Source organism: Ammodytes marinus, assembly GCF_949987685.1.
Source record: "Ammodytes marinus genome assembly, chromosome: 4".
Taxonomy (NCBI): domain Eukaryota; kingdom Metazoa; phylum Chordata; class Actinopteri; order Uranoscopiformes; family Ammodytidae; genus Ammodytes; species Ammodytes marinus.
This window is the reverse complement of record NC_137233.1, coordinates 21,807,410-21,830,936: the sequence shown is the minus strand read 5'-3', so window position 1 is coordinate 21,830,936 and position 23,527 is coordinate 21,807,410. Positions and strand designations below refer to the sequence as shown.

General features: G+C 40.5%; 1 protein-coding gene across 3 annotated transcripts; it reads right to left on the bottom strand.

Moving 5' to 3' along the window:
- Positions 1 to 986: 986 nt before the first annotated feature.
- On the bottom strand, positions 987 to 23,527 carry usp48 (ubiquitin specific peptidase 48). Of its 3 annotated transcripts, none has more exons than XM_080025601.1 (28): positions 23,472 to 23,527; positions 22,794 to 22,931; positions 22,170 to 22,290; positions 21,892 to 22,033; positions 21,326 to 21,453; positions 20,790 to 20,914; positions 19,744 to 19,852; positions 15,945 to 16,078; positions 15,669 to 15,754; positions 15,250 to 15,429; positions 14,837 to 14,974; positions 14,488 to 14,637; positions 13,823 to 14,023; positions 11,882 to 11,993; positions 11,315 to 11,451; positions 10,384 to 10,458; positions 9,915 to 10,039; positions 7,537 to 7,659; positions 7,313 to 7,374; positions 6,958 to 7,068; positions 6,623 to 6,753; positions 6,172 to 6,278; positions 5,933 to 6,040; positions 3,526 to 3,708; positions 2,875 to 3,000; positions 2,689 to 2,737; positions 2,551 to 2,577; positions 987 to 2,174 (listed from the first exon to the last, which is right to left on the bottom strand). In XM_080025601.1, exons 2-28 carry the CDS (start codon positions 22,925 to 22,927, stop codon positions 2,152 to 2,154), a joined length of 3,147 nt encoding a protein of 1,048 aa, XP_079881727.1. In that variant the 5' UTR covers positions 22,928 to 22,931; positions 23,472 to 23,527; the 3' UTR covers positions 987 to 2,151. The 3 variants fall into 3 exon arrangements, 2 of the variants coding, with proteins under 2 accessions (XP_079881727.1, XP_079881726.1); XM_080025600.1 differs by having other exon boundaries at positions 23,386 to 23,511; XR_013844822.1 differs by lacking the exons at positions 987 to 2,174; positions 2,551 to 2,577; positions 2,689 to 2,737; positions 2,875 to 3,000; positions 3,526 to 3,708 and having other exon boundaries at positions 6,008 to 6,040; positions 6,623 to 6,748; positions 23,386 to 23,511.

The following is a 23,527-nucleotide window of genomic DNA, read 5'->3' as shown; positions in this document are numbered from 1 at the left end:
CTGTTCCATATTGAAACAGTTGCATTACAGGAGGTTATTTTTAAACTGCGGGTCCCAGAGTCCATTGACATGTTTGCATATCTTTGTGTCCCATACATACAGCACAGTGTCTGAGTCTTAGTGAAAACTGTATGCCTTCTCTCTCTCTCACTTAATAACTGCTCTTTCTGCTTCACAGCTGTTATGTTTCTGTTGATAATAGATTTAAGTTGTTTTAGTTGCTTCCCTCCCACCACAACATGGTCCCCAACAAATACTGATATGAACTGGTTATGCTGCTGTTCTATGACTTCCATAGACAACCATTATCTTTTATCGTTATCATTGCGCATCATGGTCAGCACTCAGCACCCCATGAACTCTCTGAGAAGGAACATCAACAACAACGCAATGTCATTCTTAGGCCTACTAGACAAGTGTGGCCGGATGGTATCAAATAAAAGGCAAGATGGTCAAAACTGATCATGGAACTACATTAGGCAACATGGCAGATTTGATGTGTTAGTATTTTTAAGGAAAATAACAGAATATCTCTGTAGGATTCAAAAACTTTCGAGCAGCACTGTATATAATGGTTGTCCCACTGCCGGAAATGCATGTTAAAAGAGGAAGAAGTGCTATAGAATAGATAACTAAATACATCTTCACCTCATAACTTGTTATTGGAAAGACTTGAGGGAGTGGTGAATGAGGCCATCCTTAGTAACTAGCTTCTTGAACTTGAAGGCTACTGGAGCTTCTGTAAATTCTCCGACATTACACACTGTAGGCCTATCTTGAAGAAACCAACCAAAACTCGAAATTTCTGCAGTTCAAGCCTGGCTAGCGACCATTGCCACCTCATTTCCTTATGTTCTTCAATCTTTCCACACACTAGGATTAGTGGTCCAAAATATGTGCACCACGTTATGACAACATAAACCAAGACAATAAAAAAATAAAAAAATCAGTCTTATAAATTTAAAGATAAACAACAAATAAACGGCTTGGGGAAGAACTTTTTATTGTCTCTAATGTTTTCAGTGTAGGATATCCTTGATAGACAACTTTCGAACTTAAAAATATTTCAGGTTAACACCAACATTTCCAATAAGTCATACTGTAACTATAGTATGCACCTTACTGACATAAGATAGCACTAGGCAATGAGTTTCAATATGAAAACAGCTGTTTGTAAAGGGTGACAAATATTTGTTTTGGTTTAGTTTGATTCCATCACAAAACAACCAAACTTTTAATTTATTTCAAACAATAATTTAGAGGACAGCTTAACACATGGACATTTATTTCAACAATGGAAGAAATAGATTGCAGACTTAGCACTTGCATCAGTAACTAATCAAATACATACTTTGTCAACCAAATCCACGTTCTATTTGGCAATTTGTTGAATCTAATAAGGAGTTTGTGAGGGCAGGATGATTTGAAAATAACTTTATTTTCCATAAGAAATAACAGTGAAAAGAACAGGTCATGTCACTGCTTGTATTCTGTTTCTCGCTTCCAACTCTTGAGGTTTTGCACTGCTAAAAGTGCAGGAATCCGCCTCTATACATACCGTGTGGCTATGTATCTTTAAATGCCACATGGAGTATATGGATATAGATTTGCTGTAGAGGTAATACATGTTCTAACATTGAAGAGCAGTTATATTTGTAATACTTAACAGTTACTCGTGCATTCTTTTGACAAACCTGAAAACTGCAGTAGGAACATAAGCTTCCACATAATGGAAAAGAAAGAACATTGTCTTGATTTTTAGTGTATGCCATAATTTAAAAAAGTCAAAAACAAAGCCCATCTTCTCTTTGTAATGGTAGAACTTAACTGAAGCCAAGCCTCAGACATACAACTGACCCACTGAGCGTCCTCAACCTGTCAATTAATCAGGCAGTAGCACTACCATGAAGTCTTTCAGAATGATTAGGAAGTTTAAATATCAAAGGCCAGCTAACCTTGTGTAGAGGAAAAACAGCGGCTTTGCAACAGAGTCACAGTTTTATTAAGGAAAGCCTACTCAAAACATTTAAAAAAACAAAACAAATTAAAGCACTTATTTATATATGGACACTTGACAAATTCAAGCTTTTTCTTTAAAATTTTCCATCCGTCACCCGTCCTAATTCAAGCACAGCCACAGCGCAGCTTTCTTCAGTGGCCGAGAAGACCAGTGCCTGCAGAGAGGAACAGAAATCATTAGATCAGGGAACCTAAACATACTTTTCATAAAAAATGGAACTTGAAAAGAGTTGACCAACGAATACATTTCAGTTCTTCATGGTTATCAAAATTTAACGTCATTGCCAAGCCCTAAAAAGATGATCAAATCCTTCACAAAATAAATTTAAGTGTGAATTGAGAATGTTTGCATTGTGTCCCTCTGTAGAACAGCTGGATTGTAGCAAGCCATATAGAATAATGAGGTGAATGCAGTTGGATTATCAGGGTAGTAGACCCTTTAAACTTCATTGATTCAGTGTACAGATTTGGATGAAGAAAAAGAAGAAAATAAAATCAGTTTGAAAACAAATGAAGAAAAACCCTGCTCACCTTTAAATCCCTCTTCAGGCATTCTCACTGTGAAGACAGTAGATGACTCCATATGAGAACACAGTATTATCATGATTTTTATTTTTTATGTAAAAAGATAAGGTAATGTAGCAGATAAAGTGAAGGTATGGCACTTACCCTGGTAGACATCGTCCATTGCAGCATAGTCTGCTATTGGTTCATCGGCCTGTAAGGAAAGAATAGAATTAGTGTTTTGGATTAAAAGAAAACATTTCTATAATCACCATCAAGTTGACAGGATGGGAGTCAAGATTAAAGCTGCAGTGGTTAAGATTTCTATGTACAAATCTAAGTATGAAGTACCTTAAGACAGATGATGCATTCTGGGATTACACCCAAACTGCCCAGTGTGGCCGAGTCGTCAGTCAGATTTTTCCCATCAATAGAGAGGTTCTGGTCGAATGGAGCCACAGAGAAGGCGTGCATAATCTACAGGGTCAGAAGCAACGTTAGACTACTAAACTATATATAAGGGTTTATCACAACATTCGCAATACTTCTTCCAAAAGGTGTTCCAAGGAACTTTGAATTTTTGTTCATTCTTGTACCCCCGTTGGACACAAGCGTAAAGTATTTTTACTACGCCAGCTGTAGTTCCCGGGTGAGTGTACCCATGAAAAAGGCATTAAAAAAAACTATATAAAAATCGAATTCTTTGCACTGATGGTCACGTTTACTGTTATGTGCTATCATCAGAGGAAAAATTAGACTGTTTCAGGAATATTTAAAAGTTCCTCGTAGCACCTTTAAGCTAATTTCATACAGTATCAGTTCTTGTTCAGGACTTCCAAATACCAGTGTCAAACTTCTAATTCAGTAACAGACCGTTTTGGTGACCATCCATCCTAAAATGTCCTAAATCGTTAAATTATTATTATTTTTTTTCTATTTATTTAAATTGTTTAGGCTTTTATCCAGCAACCCAGAAGTGTATCCGGTACTTGGAGCTCTCACCTGTATTTTCAGCTCTTTAAGCGTTTGATTGGCTGAAACAATGAGTGCTTTCTCTCCTCTGAGCTTCCTGTGCCGGGTGCTTCTCCTGGTTCCACCTAGTTTGGTCATGTTGCTCACAGGGAGAGCAGCTGCTGATGCTGGGCTGCTGTCACTCAACTTTAGCCTCTTTGAACCATCGTCCGACTGAAACAAAGCAAAGGGATTATTAGCTCTTAGGGCCTAGGCCTCTAAACCAAAAAAGTAGTTCAACTGTCAACAGTCCACCAGACAGAAGTTTTAAATGAAACTAAAAGTAATGAAACATGAAGATTATCTGTGTGTATGTTACTGTCAGTTGTTATTCCAACTGCTCATGGACAATTGGTATTCCTCATCCTGCTATCATTATTATTATTACATTGTTTCTTGTTGGCTTTTGCATTTATTTGAATTGTGAGCACTGCTGCTAAAATCCTCCCTCTCCCCATTTTTGTTATTTATTTATTTTTTATGCTGTATTGATAGTAGGGCTGCTCGATTATGGCAAAAATGATAATCACGATTATTTTGATTGATATTGTAATCACGGTTATTAAAGACGATTATTCATTGTAGGGATGCACCAAAATGAAAATTCAGCCAATTCTTTCAACATTACATAAACAAAACTCCCAATTGTGCTCCTCAAACATAGCCTACAACTAAAAAGCCACACAAAATAAATAATCAGTAAAACCTTCGAATCTAAGAGTAAAATTAATATTTTACTAGGGATGTGATTGTGAACCATTCATTGATTTGTACTTTGACTTATAAGAGGATGTAGGCTATGAATCTACAAAAAGATCGACTTATTGCCTTCTTTTTTTTTGCAGTGCACGTTGAGTTGCTGTAAAAAAAACTACACCACAGCTGACACCGTAATGTTCAGACTTCAGAATTTGCATCAGAGCGCTGATCATAAAAATTAGACGCTTTATTTAAACGAAGTCCATGCTTAGGTGCTGGTTGTAACTTTTCGTCTGTAGACTGAAACTAATGGAGGGGGTGCGGCTCACTGTATGTTTGCTCTTGTCGCGCAGATAGTTTGCCGACATGGCACAATATATTCAGGCTCGAGAAATGCAATCAGAAAGCGGAAGCCTTTCCCCTCAACAACGTTAACGTGCAGGGAATCCCCGACTATCATTTTACCCGTAAAGCCACAGAGCTTTTCTGCGCGGCGGCTCACACCGGCAAGTTCTCACAGTGAATGACACCGTTACCCACCGCCATCACAGTGTCTCACTCACACCATGTTTCACCGAGTGAAACGCTGCTTCAATCGCGCAAGGCTTTTGTGTTTCGGTGTAACATCCTGGACGAGCGTTTTAACTTTATGCTGAATAAACAATTGCACTGGAATCGCTGAAAGCGACAGTGTTCGGGCGGGGGCGGGGCGGAGCGCAGGTGGAGACAGAAGGGTGCGCTGCATTTACTACACATGACCCGGCGTGCCGCACAATAACCGTTTTATTACGATTATCTTGTTTTCATGATCGAGGGAAGCCAAAATTGTAACCAAAATCAAAATTCAATTAATCGCCCAGCCCTAATTGATAGTGTAGAGATAGAGTTGAAATGGGGCAGAGAGGGGAGTGACATGCTAAGGGCGCCCCCTCCCCATTCTTCAAAAGGACATTCACATAGCCTAGCTCCTTCAAACTAAAGGGCAGTGTGTAACATAACATAGCCAATGTGTAGACGAGAGAGCGAGAGAGAGCGCTAGCCTCAGAAAAGTTACATTGAAGGCGGCAGAGCGAGGGAAGTAAATCAGTATCAGTAAGTTGTAAATATGGCAGTAACTGTACAGTACAGACTACAGTGTGTCATTAATAAGTCCTAGCTAAAATCTCCCTTTGGCTCACAAAGCTGTCTGTCATCTGAGCATGAAACTAACCGTTAGGTTAAGTTGGCCGCTATGTAATGTTAGCTACATTTACAAGAGGTAATGGTAAAACCTTGACTTAGCCGGTAGATCTATTTGGTCTGTGTGAAGAATGTCAGCTACAGGCTGAGACTTAACTGGTGCTCAACTAGCAACGTAACTGAAAAATAAAGTTATATTTCATACATATATTGTGAATATGGGTCAATATGATATTCTTGTGGACATAACGTGTGCACAACAGCACCACTGCTGAAAAGGAGAAATGGCACACTTAAGGTACAAAAGTTCAAGAAAAAGAAACTAAAAATTGTGGTAAGAGAAACAGTGTCTGCAGTGGGAGAGCTACAAAGACAGATGAAATGTTAAAGAAATAATGAAAAGAAAGTCACTGAACCAGACAAGAAAAGGGCAAGACAACCAGCCACATGATGTCTTAGACAATTGGTGGACATCCCTTGGTGTCTAGGTTTAACAGTTTTAATACGGTAATGGACTTACCTGGCTGAAGTCTGGGTCGGTCTCTCCATCGACCTTGGGAGGTTCTTCTTTCTCCTCCTCTGCCTCTGAACTGCTGGCGGTCTGTTCCGGAGCTGCCTCCGTTAATGGCTATGCAGGGGAGAATTATAAAAAATTCAAAAACACAAATACTACAAATCAATCATAGGAAATCTGTGGATCTCATTTTTGACATTATGAGAACATCTAATTGCCATTCTTTAAAGGACATGTATATGTACCCTGTTGTCTTCAATGACTTTGCGAATGTAGATGGTTGCTTGGGTATACTCTCTGAGGTCCCTCTGCTGCTGGAAAAGGAAGCTCTCTCTGCACTCCCAGCACAGATCTGAACAAACAAACACACACCTACATCAATATCAAATGAAGGACATTGAGAAGGCAACAAAAAAGGGTTAAAGCAACCCCACACAAAATGTTTGACTATTAAACAGTGGGAAGGTCACAGTAGCTTTAAATAGTTTCAGCTTCAAAATGCCCATGTATTGCACCAAACAGCTCCTCCTGCAAAACCCTCTTCATCAATATTCTATGGACATTTGATACTTTGTGTGTATTGTATCACTATAAAGATTTTCAAAGACTCCTCAAATACCTTATATTACAGTAATATGAAAAATGAACATTCCCATAAATGTTCAAATTGAGCAGTGAACATGGGGTGGAACTTACTAGGCTGTGTGGTGTACTGAGAGGTGGGACCAGTGGGCGTGGTCTGTTTGAAGCAGTGGATGGAGATAGGCTGGTCCACCATGAAGAGTCTGCTGATCACTTCCCATTCGCTGGGCCAGAGCAGAGCTATACTGTGCAGGACAAACAGCACAACATGAGACCACCACAGCAGTGCCCCAATCGGGTCCCATTCAGATTTGACTCAATTGTACAGTGAAGAATAAGGGTAAGGAAAAAATTGTATGAGTTCTAATGGAGCAGCTTGTCTGACAGAAGTCTAATTATGGTGTGTCTGGGTAAAAAGCAAGTGGCCAATTAAAGGAGCAGAACTCAACTGTTGTGCATCTCCGTTGGTCAGGGAGTCGTAGGTGAACATGAAGCCTCCGTGGGGACAAAGCAGCAGCGTGTTGCCTACATTAGACACTGGCGAGCATTTAGTGGGTCTCCTAATACAATGCACACAGATGGGAGAAAGATCACCACTTGAAAAGGTTGATACGCAACTTTACTGCAACATCGTTTGGGACTTGCCGACTCAGAAAATGAAAGTATCAGCCAAATCAACAAATTGCTTTAGGTCCTTACATACATCTTATTTTCATGCCAAACTTGTGGAAGGCTGACTCTGTGCTTGAGTGCAACTTTATTCCGATAACAAACAGTAATGCCATTATATTGAAACAAACATACCTGATGAATTTTCTCCACTCATCCACAAAATATAGAGGGACTATGTACAGTACGTCTGTGTCCTGCAGAGAAACAAGAGAGGATTAATCACAGCCGGTTGTCACCTATCATGATCATTCTATATTGTTGATATTTAAAACATTTGTTTCATTACAGCACTTCTATTCTATTTTCTTAGTTGATCTCAAATAGTATGATGATTGGCTTGATGGTTTGGTGTGTACCTCAGGCCACTTGGTGAGTACTGGTCGGTTCTTCTCGTGGAAGAGGTTGGGCAGTTGGTTCTTCTGGTCCAGGGCCATCATCTTACTGACGGCCTCGTTGTCCTTTTCTTCCTGCTCTAATGTCTGGACACATGAGAAGGAAAAGCTTTTAATTCCACCACTCACCCAATGGTTTACATTCACTGTCAATGCCACAACTTCTTCAGTCTTTGCACCTTGCCGTCTGACTGCAACGTTCTATAAGGGCTTATTTATAGTCCATTGTTAAGGTTACAGTGTATTAACAGAGCCTATGCTATTTAAAAAAATGTGGACAGGTCCAACAAACTTGGACAAGAGATGGAAGAATCTTCATCAACATGAATGGAGCTACACCAGAGGAAGCCAAAATTGTGCAAATCAAAACGGAGGAGGATTTGGATCAATTCCGGAGGGACGAGGATTAAAGCGGCAACGAGTAACTTTTAAATATCTTTTAAACAGCCTCATGTTTCCTCTCATAATCATAAATTACCTTTAACAGCAAACGAGACCATCAGTGCAAAGAAAGACGTTTTTATATAGTTTTTATTACTGCATTTGATCTGGTCGTACACCCAGTCCGATTTTCGGTTCACGCGTGCATGCTCTATGGTCACATATCCGTATTGGTCACAGATTTCAGTGTGGCGCAGTTACGCGATTTGAGAAGCCTATCCCTCCAGGTGAGGGAAGGGGAGCGGGAGCCTTGTTTGAGACAGTTGTTTGTCGTCATAATGACTGATAACGGGGCTGAACCATAAAAGAAAAAAAAGAAAATGCAATGAAGAAAAGCGAAAAGGGAGAGTGATAGTCGGGCGGGAGGGCGTTGCCAAGCAACGTATACACAATTTCACGCAGCGAAACTAGACTGCAGTGTTTACTCCTAAATGAATGAGCGGTAGCCTACTAAAACAAAGTTTAGGCCTACTTTGCCTCACCACCAGCATCATCAGATGACCATTATTCATCTGAAATAGTCATTATTTACAACATAAACACATTACCTCATCGTGATCCATTCTAACTAACTGCCATCTCTCGTTCATTCGCTTTGTGTGGGGACACGGACTCGTTCAGCTCTGTGAGAGGTGACAATGCATCAACTCATTGCAATCAGGTGTGTTTAGCACTTACTGGCATTAGTTGATGCTGTGTCACCCATAGACTCACGGAGCCAAAAAGAGTCCGGTGCCCTCACACTTTGCTTTCAACACACGGACACGCACCATATTGCTTCCTGATTATTTGAATCTGAACGCCCTGCACGAGCTAGAAAACAGCTTCACGACAGCTGGCGTCGTAATAATACTACCGCTTTTGTTCAAAGGTGTCGCCAACGTGCCGACTTACTCGTAGTGGCTTTAAAGAAGGCAATAGCATGGATTTTTGGGATTAAAGAAGGCAATAGCATGGACTTTGAACTAAAGGGATTTAAACTGGTTTGTGTCAAAATATAAGGTTTGAAATCGTAAATACAATGTGCTCTGCTATTGATAACCTAATGGAATGTGTGACTATTGAAATTCAAATGAAAGATAAATGTTAATTATCAGCTGTGTGTTCAGAACACCCGATTCAAAAATGGAAGACTTTCTCTGACTGAAGAATTTGTAAATACACTGCATGTTATGGGACTGTAGCCGAGGTCACCAGACACACTGACTGTTTTGAATACTTTTGCAGATGTGTTTAGGCTATTAGAGAAGGAATGGACAAGGCCATATCACTATCTGCATTGTCACAGGCAGAGAGGAAAATAGAGACCTAAAATGATCTGTGTATTAGAATGAATCTTCTTAAAAAAAAAGAAAAAAAAAAATTCTAACTGTAGTAGCTGTGTATCTGAATCTTATGGCAGTGGGGGCGGGACCCGATAAGCCTTTGGCTTCTCCTGCTTCCCTTCGGACGATAACACAAAGTAATATGTATGAATATGCAATGAGAAAATCATGTATTATGTGTAATTGTCCAGAAGAATAATAATAAATAAACAAATAAATAAATATGTACAACGGTTGGGCAATCGGTAACTTAAGGTAACAGGCTTACTATGAATAAGTACCTCATACAAACCCACTTCAAAATACTGAACTATCCCTTTAACTAACCCACAAGATGATGACCTGGTCAGCTTGTTTTCTTTGTCGATCTATTGGTGCAATGGAATGTTGAAAAAGGTCAACTAAACTAAAGGCAGCTACAGTACACACTGAGCCTAATTCCACATTTACAATGATAATGCAGGCTTGGAAAAAATACTTTCAGAAAAACAATGCAGATGTGAGGGTATAAACTAAAAAGGGAAAAATGAAAGATTCAAGTGAGTTCAAGTGTAGCGTGTATCCAGGTCTACTCACCAGGCACTGCTGACAGGCCTGTTGGTTTTGGTTGAACTGTGGAGCTTTGGGGAAGTATGCCCTCAGTTTAGTCCAAACTTCAGACGATACAAGCTTCCGTTCAGTCTCCAGAATACTCAGACCCCCTGTAGCAGGGACACAGTTAAGAGCCAACCACAAACATGTTAACTATGGAACTGCAATAGAAGCAACTTTATTTTCTTTTTAATTGGACAATGTCATTGTTTTTTTTAAATATATTTTTGGGCATTTTTATGCTTTATTGACAGTGTAGAGACAGAGTTGAAATGTGGCAGAGAGGGGCGTGACATGCAGAGAACGACCGCGGGCTGGAATCGAACGCGGGTCGAGGCTGGCCGAGGCCCATGGGGGGGACGCCTTACCAACTGAGCTAAGGGCGCCCCAGACAATGTCATTGTTAAAAAGGTATTTGTTGAGATCATTTGGGATGCTGCTAATGGGACAGTACCGTGACAGCAGACAATGTCTTCGTTGAAAGTCTTCATCTCATCCTCGTTGCCCACCGAGTGCTCTGCACCAAACCCTACAATCAAAACAATTCATTAACATTGTAAACATGCACAATTCAGAGGAGTTGTTGGTTGCACTTGATGCTTAATCAAAAGGGCACGAAACATATTGATTCAATGGCTGTGAATAAGTGTTTTCAAACACCTATCTTTAGTTATGTTAACAGCATGGCACCGGTGATGGCAATGTCGGCGAGTAGAGTCCAGCTGCAGCCCCGGAGATAAACACCCTGGCGGGACAACACCACCCAGGCGGGACGGAAGTACTGTGGTGTGACGGACATGATTTTTGACTATTTAGCTTCCATAACATGTCTGCTACGTCACCCACTTGCCCTAACTCTAACCACCCAGCTGTGATGCCTGAACCTAATCCTCAAAACAATATAGCCACAAACTTAGTATTGGTCTGCGGTCTTGTTATTGTTTGACGTTGTTTCCAACTTAGCAGTTTATGACGTAGCAAAAAAATAGGCTACTTAAATAAAATTAAAAAATAAATAAAATCTAAGGTACAGGTAACGTCCGTCACAACACAGTACTTCTGTCCCGCCTGGGTGGTGTTGTCCCATCAGGGTGTTTGTCTCCAGGGCTGCAGCTGGATACTATTGATGCCGGCTGTTTTTTCCCACCAATTTATGATACAGAATATCATAATGACATTGAAAATCCAGTGAAATGATGCTGGTTCTAGATACTATAGCAGGATAGTTTCAATATCGTTACGTTAAATAGTTTAATCGGTAATACATTAAACACATCCTTTCTTACTAACCTTCCAAAGCAAAATGTTTTCAATTTACAACAAAAGCAGAAAATCACTTGTACAACAAAAACAAGACAGAAAGAAATTAGCCTTATCCCTCCTACCTTTGTTGCTGTGTGGTCCCTGTCCATTGGTCTGCCCAGTGCTGTGCTTTGTTTCATGTTCATCCTCCTCCAACTGATCCAAAGCCAGCTGCCTCCAGCTCCGCAGAGACGCCTTGCCCACCCAGTAACCTTCACAGCTGAGACACACAGACACTTCAAAAGTTACGATAGTGTTTTCTGTTCTCTTACACTGTCATGGTGAGCTTGAGTCAGTCACCACCGCATTTTACAGTATCACCCTGCGTTCCAAATCGCATACTCTTTCTTTTTTTTCCTATTCTACTTAATACATCTGGCCATAAAAATAATCTAGTGAGGATGCAGTAGGCATACACTTGGGATTTGATCTTGCCTCTTGCTTTTACATCCCTGTTTGTTTTTTAATACGTAGGCTCTGTCGATGTGACGTCACTTCTTGTGCACTGGATTGTGGGTCACAATCGATCAATTTATTTACTAATCCACACATTGTATATATGTATAACCCAAATAAATGACAACAAGAAAGGGGCTATTGAAGTATAATGTCCTTTTAAACCTGTTGTGAGTAAAGTGCATGAAGCTAACCTGAGCGTGCGTTTGACCAGGTTGGAGACTTCCTTGAAGTCTTCATTGAGCTGGTTCTTGAGGCGCAGCACTCGGCATCGCTGGCTGACACACTCTTTACACAGAGAAGAGCCTGAACAAAAACACAGAAGTGGATTATGAAAGAGAAACAGTGTGCTCTTTGGAGTTTTACTAGAGAATGAGATGTACTTCGATTACAGTACAATAGGTTTCTAATCCGACTCCTTCAATGACCGAAGGACAAGCAAGCAATATAACCACTGCTTTGCTTGAGTGATAATCTAGTCAACAAGTGGTGTCAATGATTTGTCATTGTCACTGTGATTGCTTAATCCCAATTAAGAATTGAATCAGTCAAGATCAAAATACTTACTGTTCAGTTGGCTAATGCTGCTGCTGCTTTATTCACTATTCCTTTTTTAGTTTCATCTTGTATAACTTATCAGCCATTTTTGATTAAGATATAGTGAACAGCGTATAAATTAGAGGTGGGCATAGATTAATTTTTTTAATCTAGATTAATCTAGATTAATTTTGGAATTAATCTAGATTAATCTAGATTAAAATGGCTCATTTGAATTCATTCATAATATGTGTGTGCTCCCTAAATAATGACTCAAAGTAAGTCTTTGAGAACGTGTTTCTCAAGCATGGTGGCGCATCAGACCAGGGGCTCATCTCCTGTGCAGGTGCACACCTAATGCATCAAGTTAACTTGCGTGCAGAAAGAGGATGTCACGGAACTCATGTCCGTTAGCTTTTCAATATAAGACTGTCAAAATAAAAGTCCCGCAAAACAATCGTTATTTTGGGGATTAACTTCTCCGCGTGAGAAATTTGAGTTGTAGGCTAGCGTGTGAGAGTGTGAGCTGGTTGATATGAGTGTGTCTCACGGCCAAAAGGGTGAGACTTGGCAGCTCTGTCAGTTGTCAAACAAAGCGGACGGACGTGGTCTCTATAGCAACGAGATCTGCTGAGCTATCACTGATAAAAAAAAATATTGTTTCCATAATGATTTCCATAACCTTAAGCCATAGGCTAGCCTACATGTTGTGTAATTCAGTGATTTTCAACTTTTAATGAGTCGAGGCTATGCATTGGCTTTGGCGATTTCCCTTGCCTCTTTTTTTTCTCTCCACACAAAGCTCTCCCATTGCACACACGCATGCCCCGGCCGATTCCGAGAGCACAGACTGTTAGAACTCCTACAGTAAACCAATTCCGCATTGCACAAGGTGCAAACAACCTTGGTCTTGTCGAGGTTTCCATTGGGAAGCTTCTTAAAAATACATTTTCCCTGAAGCAAACCCGGCGGCTTCCTAGCTGCATCCATGTCAGCACGTTACGTTTGATGTGGTAGGCTACACAGGTGCGAAGTCGGACTCGTTCTGACTCGTGCACTACAGTGCAATTCGGCCAGGTATACATCCGCGCTAAAATAAGAGGAACAAGAGATTAACGGCGATATTTTTTTTATCGCCGATAAGAGTCTGGCGTTAACGCAGCACGTTAACGCCGTTATCGGCCCACCACTAGTATAAATATAACCAAGCCCTAACCTTATGAAAATACCTTGGGACGTCACTGTCAGAAAATCAGTCATATTGTTTTTCATTGATATAGCGATTTAGAGACTTTTAGGGGAAAATAATCGGATAATCGGATAGTGCACAGCATATCTAGTCTGATGTCATGTCCGCCAGAGAAGCCTTAAAAAGAGCAAGCATAACGTTTTATTCAATTCAAAGTGCTATAATATAGGCTCAACTCTAAGTTTCAAACAGACCTTAACACATCTATTTATGTAGAACGTTGATTACACACATACATACTTGATTGAATTCATTTTCAGAATTGATTTGATTTGGGTAAAGTCATGACTGCGATACCTACTTTGCGGTAATGACTGAATGGGGAGCAGTGATTGTAGAAGAGACTAACCGTCCAGTCTGGGCCCTCCCCCGTAGCGCTGGTACAGGAGCTGAGCAGCAGGCAGGGAAACCCTCTTGGAGTCGGCCACCTTGTCTGGATGCAGTTTGCCGTGTGAACACAGGAAGAGGGAGTTGTCGACCTCTTTGGTGGCAGTGGAGTCGTCCAGCCACTTCTTCAGCCATTCCAGAGGGATGAACTCATAGGGTTCACCTGAAGGCACAGCAGGGACCACAACACACCACAACCAAAAGAGACACACAATCAATCACATGACACACATCATCTTCATTCATTAAATCCAGGTTTATTCTGGGATAACACCTGGCTCTCTGTACATTAATACATAAACACATGTTAAGTATAAAACTGTATAGAATCAAATGCAACTACGAGTTACAAGACGACACCCATCGATAAAACTGTCGTCATCTTTTAAATACACAATTCCAAGGCATAGTATTTGCTTTTGACCAAAAAGCAATTGGTTCGGTTGGGTGTTGCACTAACAGTATAATAATAGACAAGGAAGCTGCTGTAAAAGTTACAATGTGGCTTCATTACATTCTTACATTACTATGCATGTTGTCAACCTGAAAACACAGCATACATTCACTCTCACAGTGTGTGTGTGTGTGTGTGTGGAGGGGGCGGTTAGGATGGGTGTTTTTACCGACCGTCTCTTGCGGGTAAAAGGTCGTAGAGCTCCTTGACTTCCTCGTGCTTGGCTTTGCCCTTATCCACACTCTGTTTTCTCATGTTGGCCATCTCGTTACACCACTCCTCAAACTTATGGTTGTCTTGGTCCACCAGCCTCTGAAGGAAAGCTGAGAGCCAGGGCAGAGTTAACAGAAAACATGGACCAGACTACAGGCTGGATTTGAACTATTAACAATTCCTTGATGCAAATAAAAATAGAAAACAGAAATGGTCGCTGCTTCCATGTGTGGTAATCACCTTTTTTTTTTGCTTTGAGGAACAGTGAAAAACACACAAAAAGTATAATAAATACCACAAAGTACCCACCTGGCACGTCGACGTTGGCCCTAAGGGGAATTGAGCTCTCCTCTTCCTGGACCTTATACACCAGCATGTAGGCGTTTCTGGAGCAGTGGTAGCCTTTACTGCACTTTGGCTTTCGTGTCTGAGACTTGGCTGTCTCAGCTAGGGACCGACAAGACCAAACAGGGAACAGATATTACCCACAAGTTGTGTAAAGTTAAGACTCTTTATTCTTTATTTTATCAATGCACCAGCATTACGGTGGCACTTTCAGCAAATTAACTTATTGACTGGAGTTGATCATTTCAGTTGGATGTTAAGTTTTTTTAAATGATTCTACAATACAAACAAGACTGGATAACAATAACACTGCTTAGAACATATAAGGCATGTATGGATTTCAGAAAGGTGGATAGTGTCCATTTATTGCTACTCACCGATGTCCTCCTCAGTGCCGAGCTGCAGCTTTTTGCCTTCCATCTTCTCGATTTCCTCATCATTGAACTTGTACCAGTCCCCGGTGCGTGCGTCCTTGACGTGGGCGATGTAGTGGCCTGAGTAGGCACTGATGCCCCGGTGGATCAGCACCGCACTCAGTTCATAAACATACTTCTGGTCTGAGGAGAGGCAGTCCAACACACACAGATATTAAAAACATTTACTTTTCCAAGAGTCCTCAACAGAAACTATTTTTATAACAATTTATGCCTGGATTCAAAAGAGCTTTGTTCTCTATTGTAAGATGAGGATTGAGAGTATTCCATATTTAGTTTCTTCCATTGTCACATACATACACTGATTAAGCAAAAGTGCAGAATGTATATTTGTGTGCGTCACAGACTCATACTGCTGATACCTTGTTTTCCTTCCAAGAAAGGCCCCATGTCCAACTGCTCTGGAAAACTGATGAAGGTGTTGAGTTTCTTCTTGTGGCCCGTTTGTCTAGAGAGGAAGCACAGGTTAATAAACTGTTCTCTGTTCTCACACCAGTAGAGACGAATGATTGAACAACAATCGTGAAGAAATATAGAGATGTCTGTCCTTTCTGTTATCAAAGTTACCAAAGTGATAAAGTTTATTTTATTAACGCTATGCCTTTTTTACACAAATGAATGAATGAGCAATGGCTAACCTATCAAAGACAAAGCGCATGAGCTGCAGGTTGAGTGTTGGAGGAAGGCTGTTGAGTTTGATCCTTCGGGTGGCGCTCTGTTTACTCTGACAGCTTTCACAGAAGTAGCGGTTCTCTCCGTCCAGCTTTTCCTCCTGTCAGGTGGCAACAACATATTTCAATTATCAACACATGCAAATACATCCTATTTTAAGTCAAGCTGCACAGATCATTTGATTCAATGTGATTGCATAACATTTTTTCTTTTTAACAAATTTTATTGGATCAATATTGTTTTCCTTAAAAGTACAAGCAATACTACTGCAAAGGACACCTTCGCTGATATGCAACTGTATGAAAAAATTACCTAAGATCCATATTTAATCAAAGTTTATTTTTTTCCAGCTCCAAACTTCAGCAGGTAAAGGGCTCATCATCACCAGTCCTTATAATCATTTAGCTTCATCATAAATCTGCAGCTTGACATTTAACAAGATTGTAATACATCATTATAATATTAACACAGGAAGTATAACATGAATTAGTTACAGGAAGGGAAAGACTGAGTAGCATTTGTTAAGACAAATGATTATTCTGTGATTTGCTGTGGTGATTATGGTCATGTCTTTGGAAAGCAGCATTGTGGTGGTTAAAAATAAAAATACAGCGTAGATTTTGCTTGCAAATTCAGTTACGTGTGTTTGACTGTCATTGTCTTGAATCCAGTTCCACACAGCAGAAGGCACTATTTGTTATGGTACAATAATACACTGTGTGCACAATTATTAGGCAAGTGAGGATTTTGGCCATATCATAATTTGTATGCATATTTCCCAACTTCAAGCTGTATAAACCTAAGTGCTTATTGGATTTAAGCATACCAGGTGATGTGTATTTGTGTAATGAGTGACGGTGTAGCCTAAGGAGATCAACACTCTATATCAAGGTGTTCATAATTATTAGGCAGCTTCTCTTCCTCAGGCAAAATGGGCAAAAAAAGAGATTTAACGGACTCTGAAAAGTCAATTTTTTTTTAAAGTATTTTAGAGGGATGTAGCACTCTTGAAATCGCTAAGATATTGGGGCGTGACCACAAAACCATCAAACGTTTTGTTGCAAATAGCCAACAAGGTCGCAAGAAACGTATTGAGAAAAAAAGACGCAAATTAACTGCCAAAGATTTGAGAAGAATCACACGTGAAGCTACCAGGAACCCATTATCCTCCAGTGCTGCCATATTCCAGAACTACAACCTACCCGGAGTGCTCAGAAGTACAAGGTGTTCAGTGCTTAGAGACATGGCCAAGGTAAGGAAGGCTGAAACCCAGAGCCGGCCCAAGCCTTCAGGGGGCCCTAAGCGAAATATGATTAGGGGGCCCCTCTCCAATGTTAGCGCTGCTGAAACTATAGATCTTTGTTAAATATCATTCACACACCCAGTGTTTTCCGCTAGTGCCTCCACTGTGCGGCTGTGCGAAAATGTTAGACAGCCGAGATTCAGACCCTCCTAGGCGGGTCCGGGGGTATGCCCCCCCGGGAGATTTTTTTAACCTTTTTAAAGTGAAATGCATGAATCTGGTGCACTTTGAGAGGAAAATTAAGAGGCTAAATCTGAGAAATTTTGTGTGAACAAATAATTTGGAGACACTGGGTCGGATGAATTAGAAGCTATTGAAGAAGGACACATGGATTTTCCATAAAAATATTAATATAAAATAAAATATTATGGGTTGGAATTGGAGCTCTTTTTCTTTTACGGGACATATTTCTCTGTAATATAGTGAATGCATTTACATGCAGTGTGAGGAACGAAGCAGAAGAACTCTGTTGTCCAGCTACTGTATCTTTTTTTCCACAGACAAGGCTGACATAGGCTATAGACTATACACAGTGCATGGGCAACTGAGGGCAGCCCCATTTCCAATTGTTTTTAAATAAACTCAATACACACTGTGCATGGATGTGAACGTGACATGATCAGATAATTTCGGATTTCCTCCCAGATGAACTGATTACATTTTTAGGCTATTTTTTTTTAGGGGGCCCCCCAGGCAGTCGGGGGCCCTAAGCGGCCGCTTAGTTCGCTTATGCCTCGGGCCGGCTCTGCTGAAACCCGACTACCACTGAACAAAACACACAAGTTGAAACGTCAAGACTGGGCAGATTTTTCAAAGGTTTAATGGACTGATGAGATGAGAGTGACTCTTGATGGACCAGATGGATGGGCCCTGGCTGGATCAGTAACGGACACAGAGCTCCACTTCGACTCAGACGCCAGCAAGGTGGAGGTGGGGTACTGGTATGGGCTGGTATTATTAAAGATGAGCTAGTTGGACCTTTTCGGGTTGAAGATGGCCTCAAAATCAACTCCCAAACCTACTGCCAGTTTCTAGAAGAGACTTTCTGCAAGCAGTGGTACAGGAAAAAGTCTGCATCTTTCAAGAAGACCATGATTTTTATGCAGGACAATGCTCCATCACATGCATCGAAGTACTCAATTGCATGGCTAGCCAGTAAAGGCCTTAAGGATGAACAAAATAATGACATGGCCCCCTTCCTCACCTGACCTAAGCCCTATTGAGAACCTATGGGCCCTGCTTAAACGGGATATTTACAGTGAAGGAAATCAGTACACCTCTCGGAACAGTGTCTGGGAGGCTGTGGTTGCTGCTGCACAAAAAGTTGATCGTCAACAGATCAAGAAACTGACGGACTCCATGAATGGAAGGCTTGTGACAGTTATTGAAAAGAAGGGTGGCTATATTGGTCACATCTTTTTTTTCTTTGACAGGTCGGAAATTTTTATTTGTAAATTTTGAGTTGTTTTATTATTCTCACTTTAACAGATGAAAATAAACAAGTGAGATGGGAACATTTTAGTTTTTTTATTTAGTTGCATAATAATTCTGCACACTAATAGTTGCCTAATAATTGTGCACATATATATATTCTCGTAAGAAAGACAAAACCTCACTTTTACTTTCTTAAACATTCAGGTTTAGGTTCATTAACATTTTGGATTGACCGAGAGCACTGTAGTTGTTCAATAACAAAATGAATCCTCAAAAATACAACTTGCTTAATAATTTTGCACACAGTGTACGTTTCCATCAGAGCTGAGGTAGGATACATTTAATTGGTTTTCTTCATAATTGCATGTTTTCTGCTTCATTTTTGGTACAAAGATTTTCTGTTCCAGCATTTAAAGCTGGGGTGGGTAACTTTTTCACTGTAATATTTGGCAAAAATGTCATATTAGCCATTCAGCTATATGTAGGTAAAGTGGTCTGAGAATATTTACTCATCACTTTGCTCTCCCCTGCCTCTGTGTGCCACCCCCAAAAGTTGCCACCGCTCATGTACACTTTGACCAATCAGAGCGATTCTCCGTTCTTATTGGCTGTTGGGACTGTCCATTCACTTTGGCACCGACGTTGTTGCGTCAGTTGCGTGAGCGTTCATGACCCTAGCAGTCTGACAGTTTGGCACTACGGCAGCCAACAAACAACAACGTCTACAATCAACGGCCCCTAAATGTCCTATTTCCCGTTTAACAACTGCTTACACCGCTAAAACGGCAAGGATACGAGGAAAGGCCGGGAAAGACACTAGTTGAAAAGACATGAACTTGCATAACTGTCGTTCGGAGGGAGGAGCTACAGCAGGTAGAGCGTGTCAGGGAGGGACCAGAGAGAACACAAGTGGAGCGGTTGAGGTATTTGGATTCTAATCTCTATCCCAACTGCTATTTTCTCCCAAATCATATACCCCAGCTTTAACCCCACTGTGTTTCACCCAAATAAAACATGTGGTGATCTACCTTCAGGAACTCTGTCACACACTCTGTCAGGTTCTTGTGGCCCTGGATGTTCAGCTCCAGCTCGTAGAATCGGGACTGCAGTGCAGATGATCGTCCACACTGGTTACAGCTAGAAAACAGCCAAACCATCATCAAAGATTCCTCCATAGCATCAAAATGGCTGAAGGTATGGTCTGACATTAGTTTTTCAATGGAGTCATTTTTGTTGTAATGATAAGTTTCAAATTAAATGTCAATTTGAATGTTTAAATTAAAAATGGTGCGAGTCCTTTGTATTTTCTATTTGATTTATTTGAGAAAGGACAGCACACCTCTCTGAGCAACGTGAACATTTCCCCTCAGGAAAGGTTCACCAATTCCTGTATTCCATAGTAATAAGATTCTCTTACAAAGTCAAATATCACATCTGAAAGTGAATGTCATATATCCAAAAAATCATTAACTTGTTTTAAGGCCAACCTTCATTCAGTTATACAGCCTTCATTCACCTGTCATGTATTAGCCAAGGCCTGACACCTAACTCTCAAATGAGGCACAGCTTGTATTTGTAAGAGGCTGCAAAGGTGACAGACAAAGGTCAGAAAAAGAAGATATGTCATAGGACATAAAGCCAGCACATTTTGTGCATCTATAAATGTTGATAACTACCTTTACCACAGAGATGGTCATACAGTAATTAGGACAACACTGAAGAAAACCTGGCCAGACTATGAAAAGTGATAAGAGAAAGTGTCTTGTCCTCACAACCCTGACAAGCCAGTATTATCCTGTATCTCCTATGTACTACAAGCACAACGTACTGGCAACGTTCTCTCAAGTATTTCTTGCAACTAAGCTGAATATACATTTTCCTCATTTGCCAAAATACTGTGATTTGTTCGTATGTGAAACATTATTCATCTCACTTTGGCCTCTGGTTGCAATAGCACCAGCTAACAAAATACAAATCCTTACATTTGAGGAGGTGTGATGTCCCACACTTTATCATGTGGTACATTTAACTTAGGCATAAACCTATGTCAGGTTTGAGTACTGAGTGGTCTTACACAGTAACGTAGGAAAACTGTCCACAGAACTGCCGTTGGATGACATTCTGCAGGTTGGGGCTCTTCTGCGTGGACAGTGTGTCCTCCAATAGAGACAGGAAAAGCTTTGAAAACTCCTGGGCATCCTAGAAATCAAAGGTTTGAATTCAATGCACTGGAAAGACCCCCAAGTCTCCAAAACTTTACCGCTACTAAACGTGGAAGCACTCTCATTCTCATCGTTTTAACTCTCTTGTGAAACTAATAGTGTTATAATAATCATCTAGTTGAACATCTGAAATTATTTTTTTTGATTATCAATTGTTTTTTTTGACAGTTGGTCAAATATGAACACATCAATTTGGATGTCATTTTAGACCACTGACAAATTTAGACAATTTAATGCTACGCACAGGTAAGGGAAATAGTGAAATACATGTCCACGATCATCTTACAAACAGTGAAACACACTCTGTATTTAATAAAATAAAATAAAATAAAAAATATTTCTTCGTAAAAGTGACGATAATTTGCAGGGGTTTGATGTGGTGATATACCTGCTGCTGTCCTGTGTCCAGGCCCAGTGCTTTGACCAGTCCTGAAGGGTCAATGTACCTTCTGTTGCTGTTCTGAAGGAGTGCAAACAGATACTGCAGATGCTCACAGATGGACTGAGGCTCGTACTCTGAAAGAGACACACATGTCCTCCTGAGATAAGGAAATACTTTCATCATTTCAAAAGAAAACTCAAGTGAGCTTTCACTTCTGTCAATTCCTTCTGCTTTGCCTTTTGCTTTTCATTTATTAAAAAATTACAATCCAAAACAATCTAAGAAATATAATAACGCTTTGGGTAATGTTGTTTTCTCAAGACTTGCAGTATGTCTGCATAGAATAAAATCAATAATTTGATCAATTATTTGATACATTGTTTTGGTTTATATATACACATGTTAAGTCTACAACAGTCATTACATTATTATGACATTTCATTTAGCTGACGCCTTTTTTCCAAAGCCACTTCCAAAAAGTGCATTCAACCATAAAAGTAGTCATTGCTTTAAATAACATTTTGCACACAAAAAAAAAACATGATGTAAACCAGGAAAGTAAGCAATCATACCAGACTCAATGTTGTGTTCCTGTGCTCTGGCATTGTGGCACTGATAGAGGCTCATACGCAGCTCCAGGTTGTGAAACCACACTTGCAGGAATGTGTTGACATAACATGTTGCACCCAGGTTGGTCAGGCCAACAAATGTGTTCTGGAAGTGGGCAGAGACACGGACAGACAGGAAGAGGGAGAGAGATAGTATCAACTATTTCTAGATCTATCCATCTCTGACCTAACAATTAAATTACAAGATGTAAGATCTCAGGCAGGTAAACAATGATCAATACCTTGTCTCGACGCTCTGAATTTGGGTCATCAATATTGTGGAAAGCATTTTCATCGATGTCCCCTAGCCATGCCTGTTCACCTATACCCACAAGACAGTTTGGATTCCCTTTGCAGTTCCTCCTGCAAAAGCAAGTCATGATCATAAACCTCACTGTTCCAATACCTACTTTAGAGGTAACATTTGACTGCAACTCTCTCCAGTGGAATCTGACAGCTTAACGATGTGCTGCATACAAAGAAAGCAACACAACCTTGGAAAGGAGCTTTTAAAGTGCGGTTAGAGGTCAGAGAGCAGGATAAAGTTTAGTAATATTTCATAAAACTTCAGTACGAACTACTGCACAGTGCGACGTCTACTGCCTTTAAACATGTATGTCAGTTTTTTAGTGTTCCAAATGGAAGAGTGGATCTTCATGACCTTTCAAACAAAGTCTACAGACCTTGCCCTGTAGGCTTTGAAGGCTTCTCATCAAGCAAAGAAACAAATCAAACCTTTAAAGCACATACATGCGGGAGTTGGTCATTAAGCCCTCAACTTAAAATGAACATTTGCAACTATAATTGTTTTACTAGCACAAGCTAGCACGTCCGTCGCATGTTGTTCACAAATGTAAATATAGTACCTGCAGGTTCCTCTCTTGCAGGCCGGGAGACTGACGCGATATGCTAGCTCGATATGCTCCAGTCCTATTTCTTCTGGTTTCACCGTTTCAACCCAACGCCAAGCCGCCTTTTCCAGCTGTAAGCGGGGCGCCATGATCCTGCGATTTAACGTTACACAGTCACATACGAATCGAGAAAAGCGAAATTGCAATGGCCTGGGGTTAGCCAAACTGTTTCCAGGAATGCTAACATAGCCAGCTAACGCGGGCTACATACGTTATTGCAGGTCATAGCTTGGTTCTTATGAAGCAACCTACCGTTAGCTATGTATTGCTACTTAACCTAGCCGACTAGTATTAGCCAGTTAGTTCCTTAACTACCCTATTTGACCCAGAAAGTAAGTATATTACCCCACAAATAGAGCAATAAAATACAACGAATCATAACAAACAGTATTTGCTGGGTAACGCCAGTAGTACCCTCGTGCTAATGTTAGCTAGCTAGCTAAAATGTAGCTAGTCCGACCGGCACTGTTAGCAAGTAATTTCCCACTAAACACTACCGAACGCTAATGTAACGAGTTTATTATGATAAGGTCAAATATTATCGAACCTTTCATGCGTGCAGCTGCTTCACCAAAATATTTGTATGTATTTTCACATTTTATTCACGGTTTATTTTAGATTTAGCGCCCTTACGTCAGTTTATAAATAAATTATTTCTCCGCTCAAAATCAACACGACGTCAACAAGTG

Bases quoted from the DNA above. Each gene is read 5' to 3' on its own strand.
- usp48 (XM_080025601.1), bottom strand. From the start codon at position 22,927: ATGGCGCCCCGCTTACAGCTGGAAAAGGCGGCTTGGCGTTGGGTTGAA. The intron at 14,975-15,249 runs GTGAGTAGCAAT...GTCGGTCCCTAG, and splicing joins CGGCACTGAGGAGGACATCG to CTGAGACAGCCAAGTCTCAG. The intron at 11,452-11,881 runs GTTAGCTTCATG...TGTGTGTCTCAG, and splicing joins CTGGTCAAACGCACGCTCAG to CTGTGAAGGTTACTGGGTGG.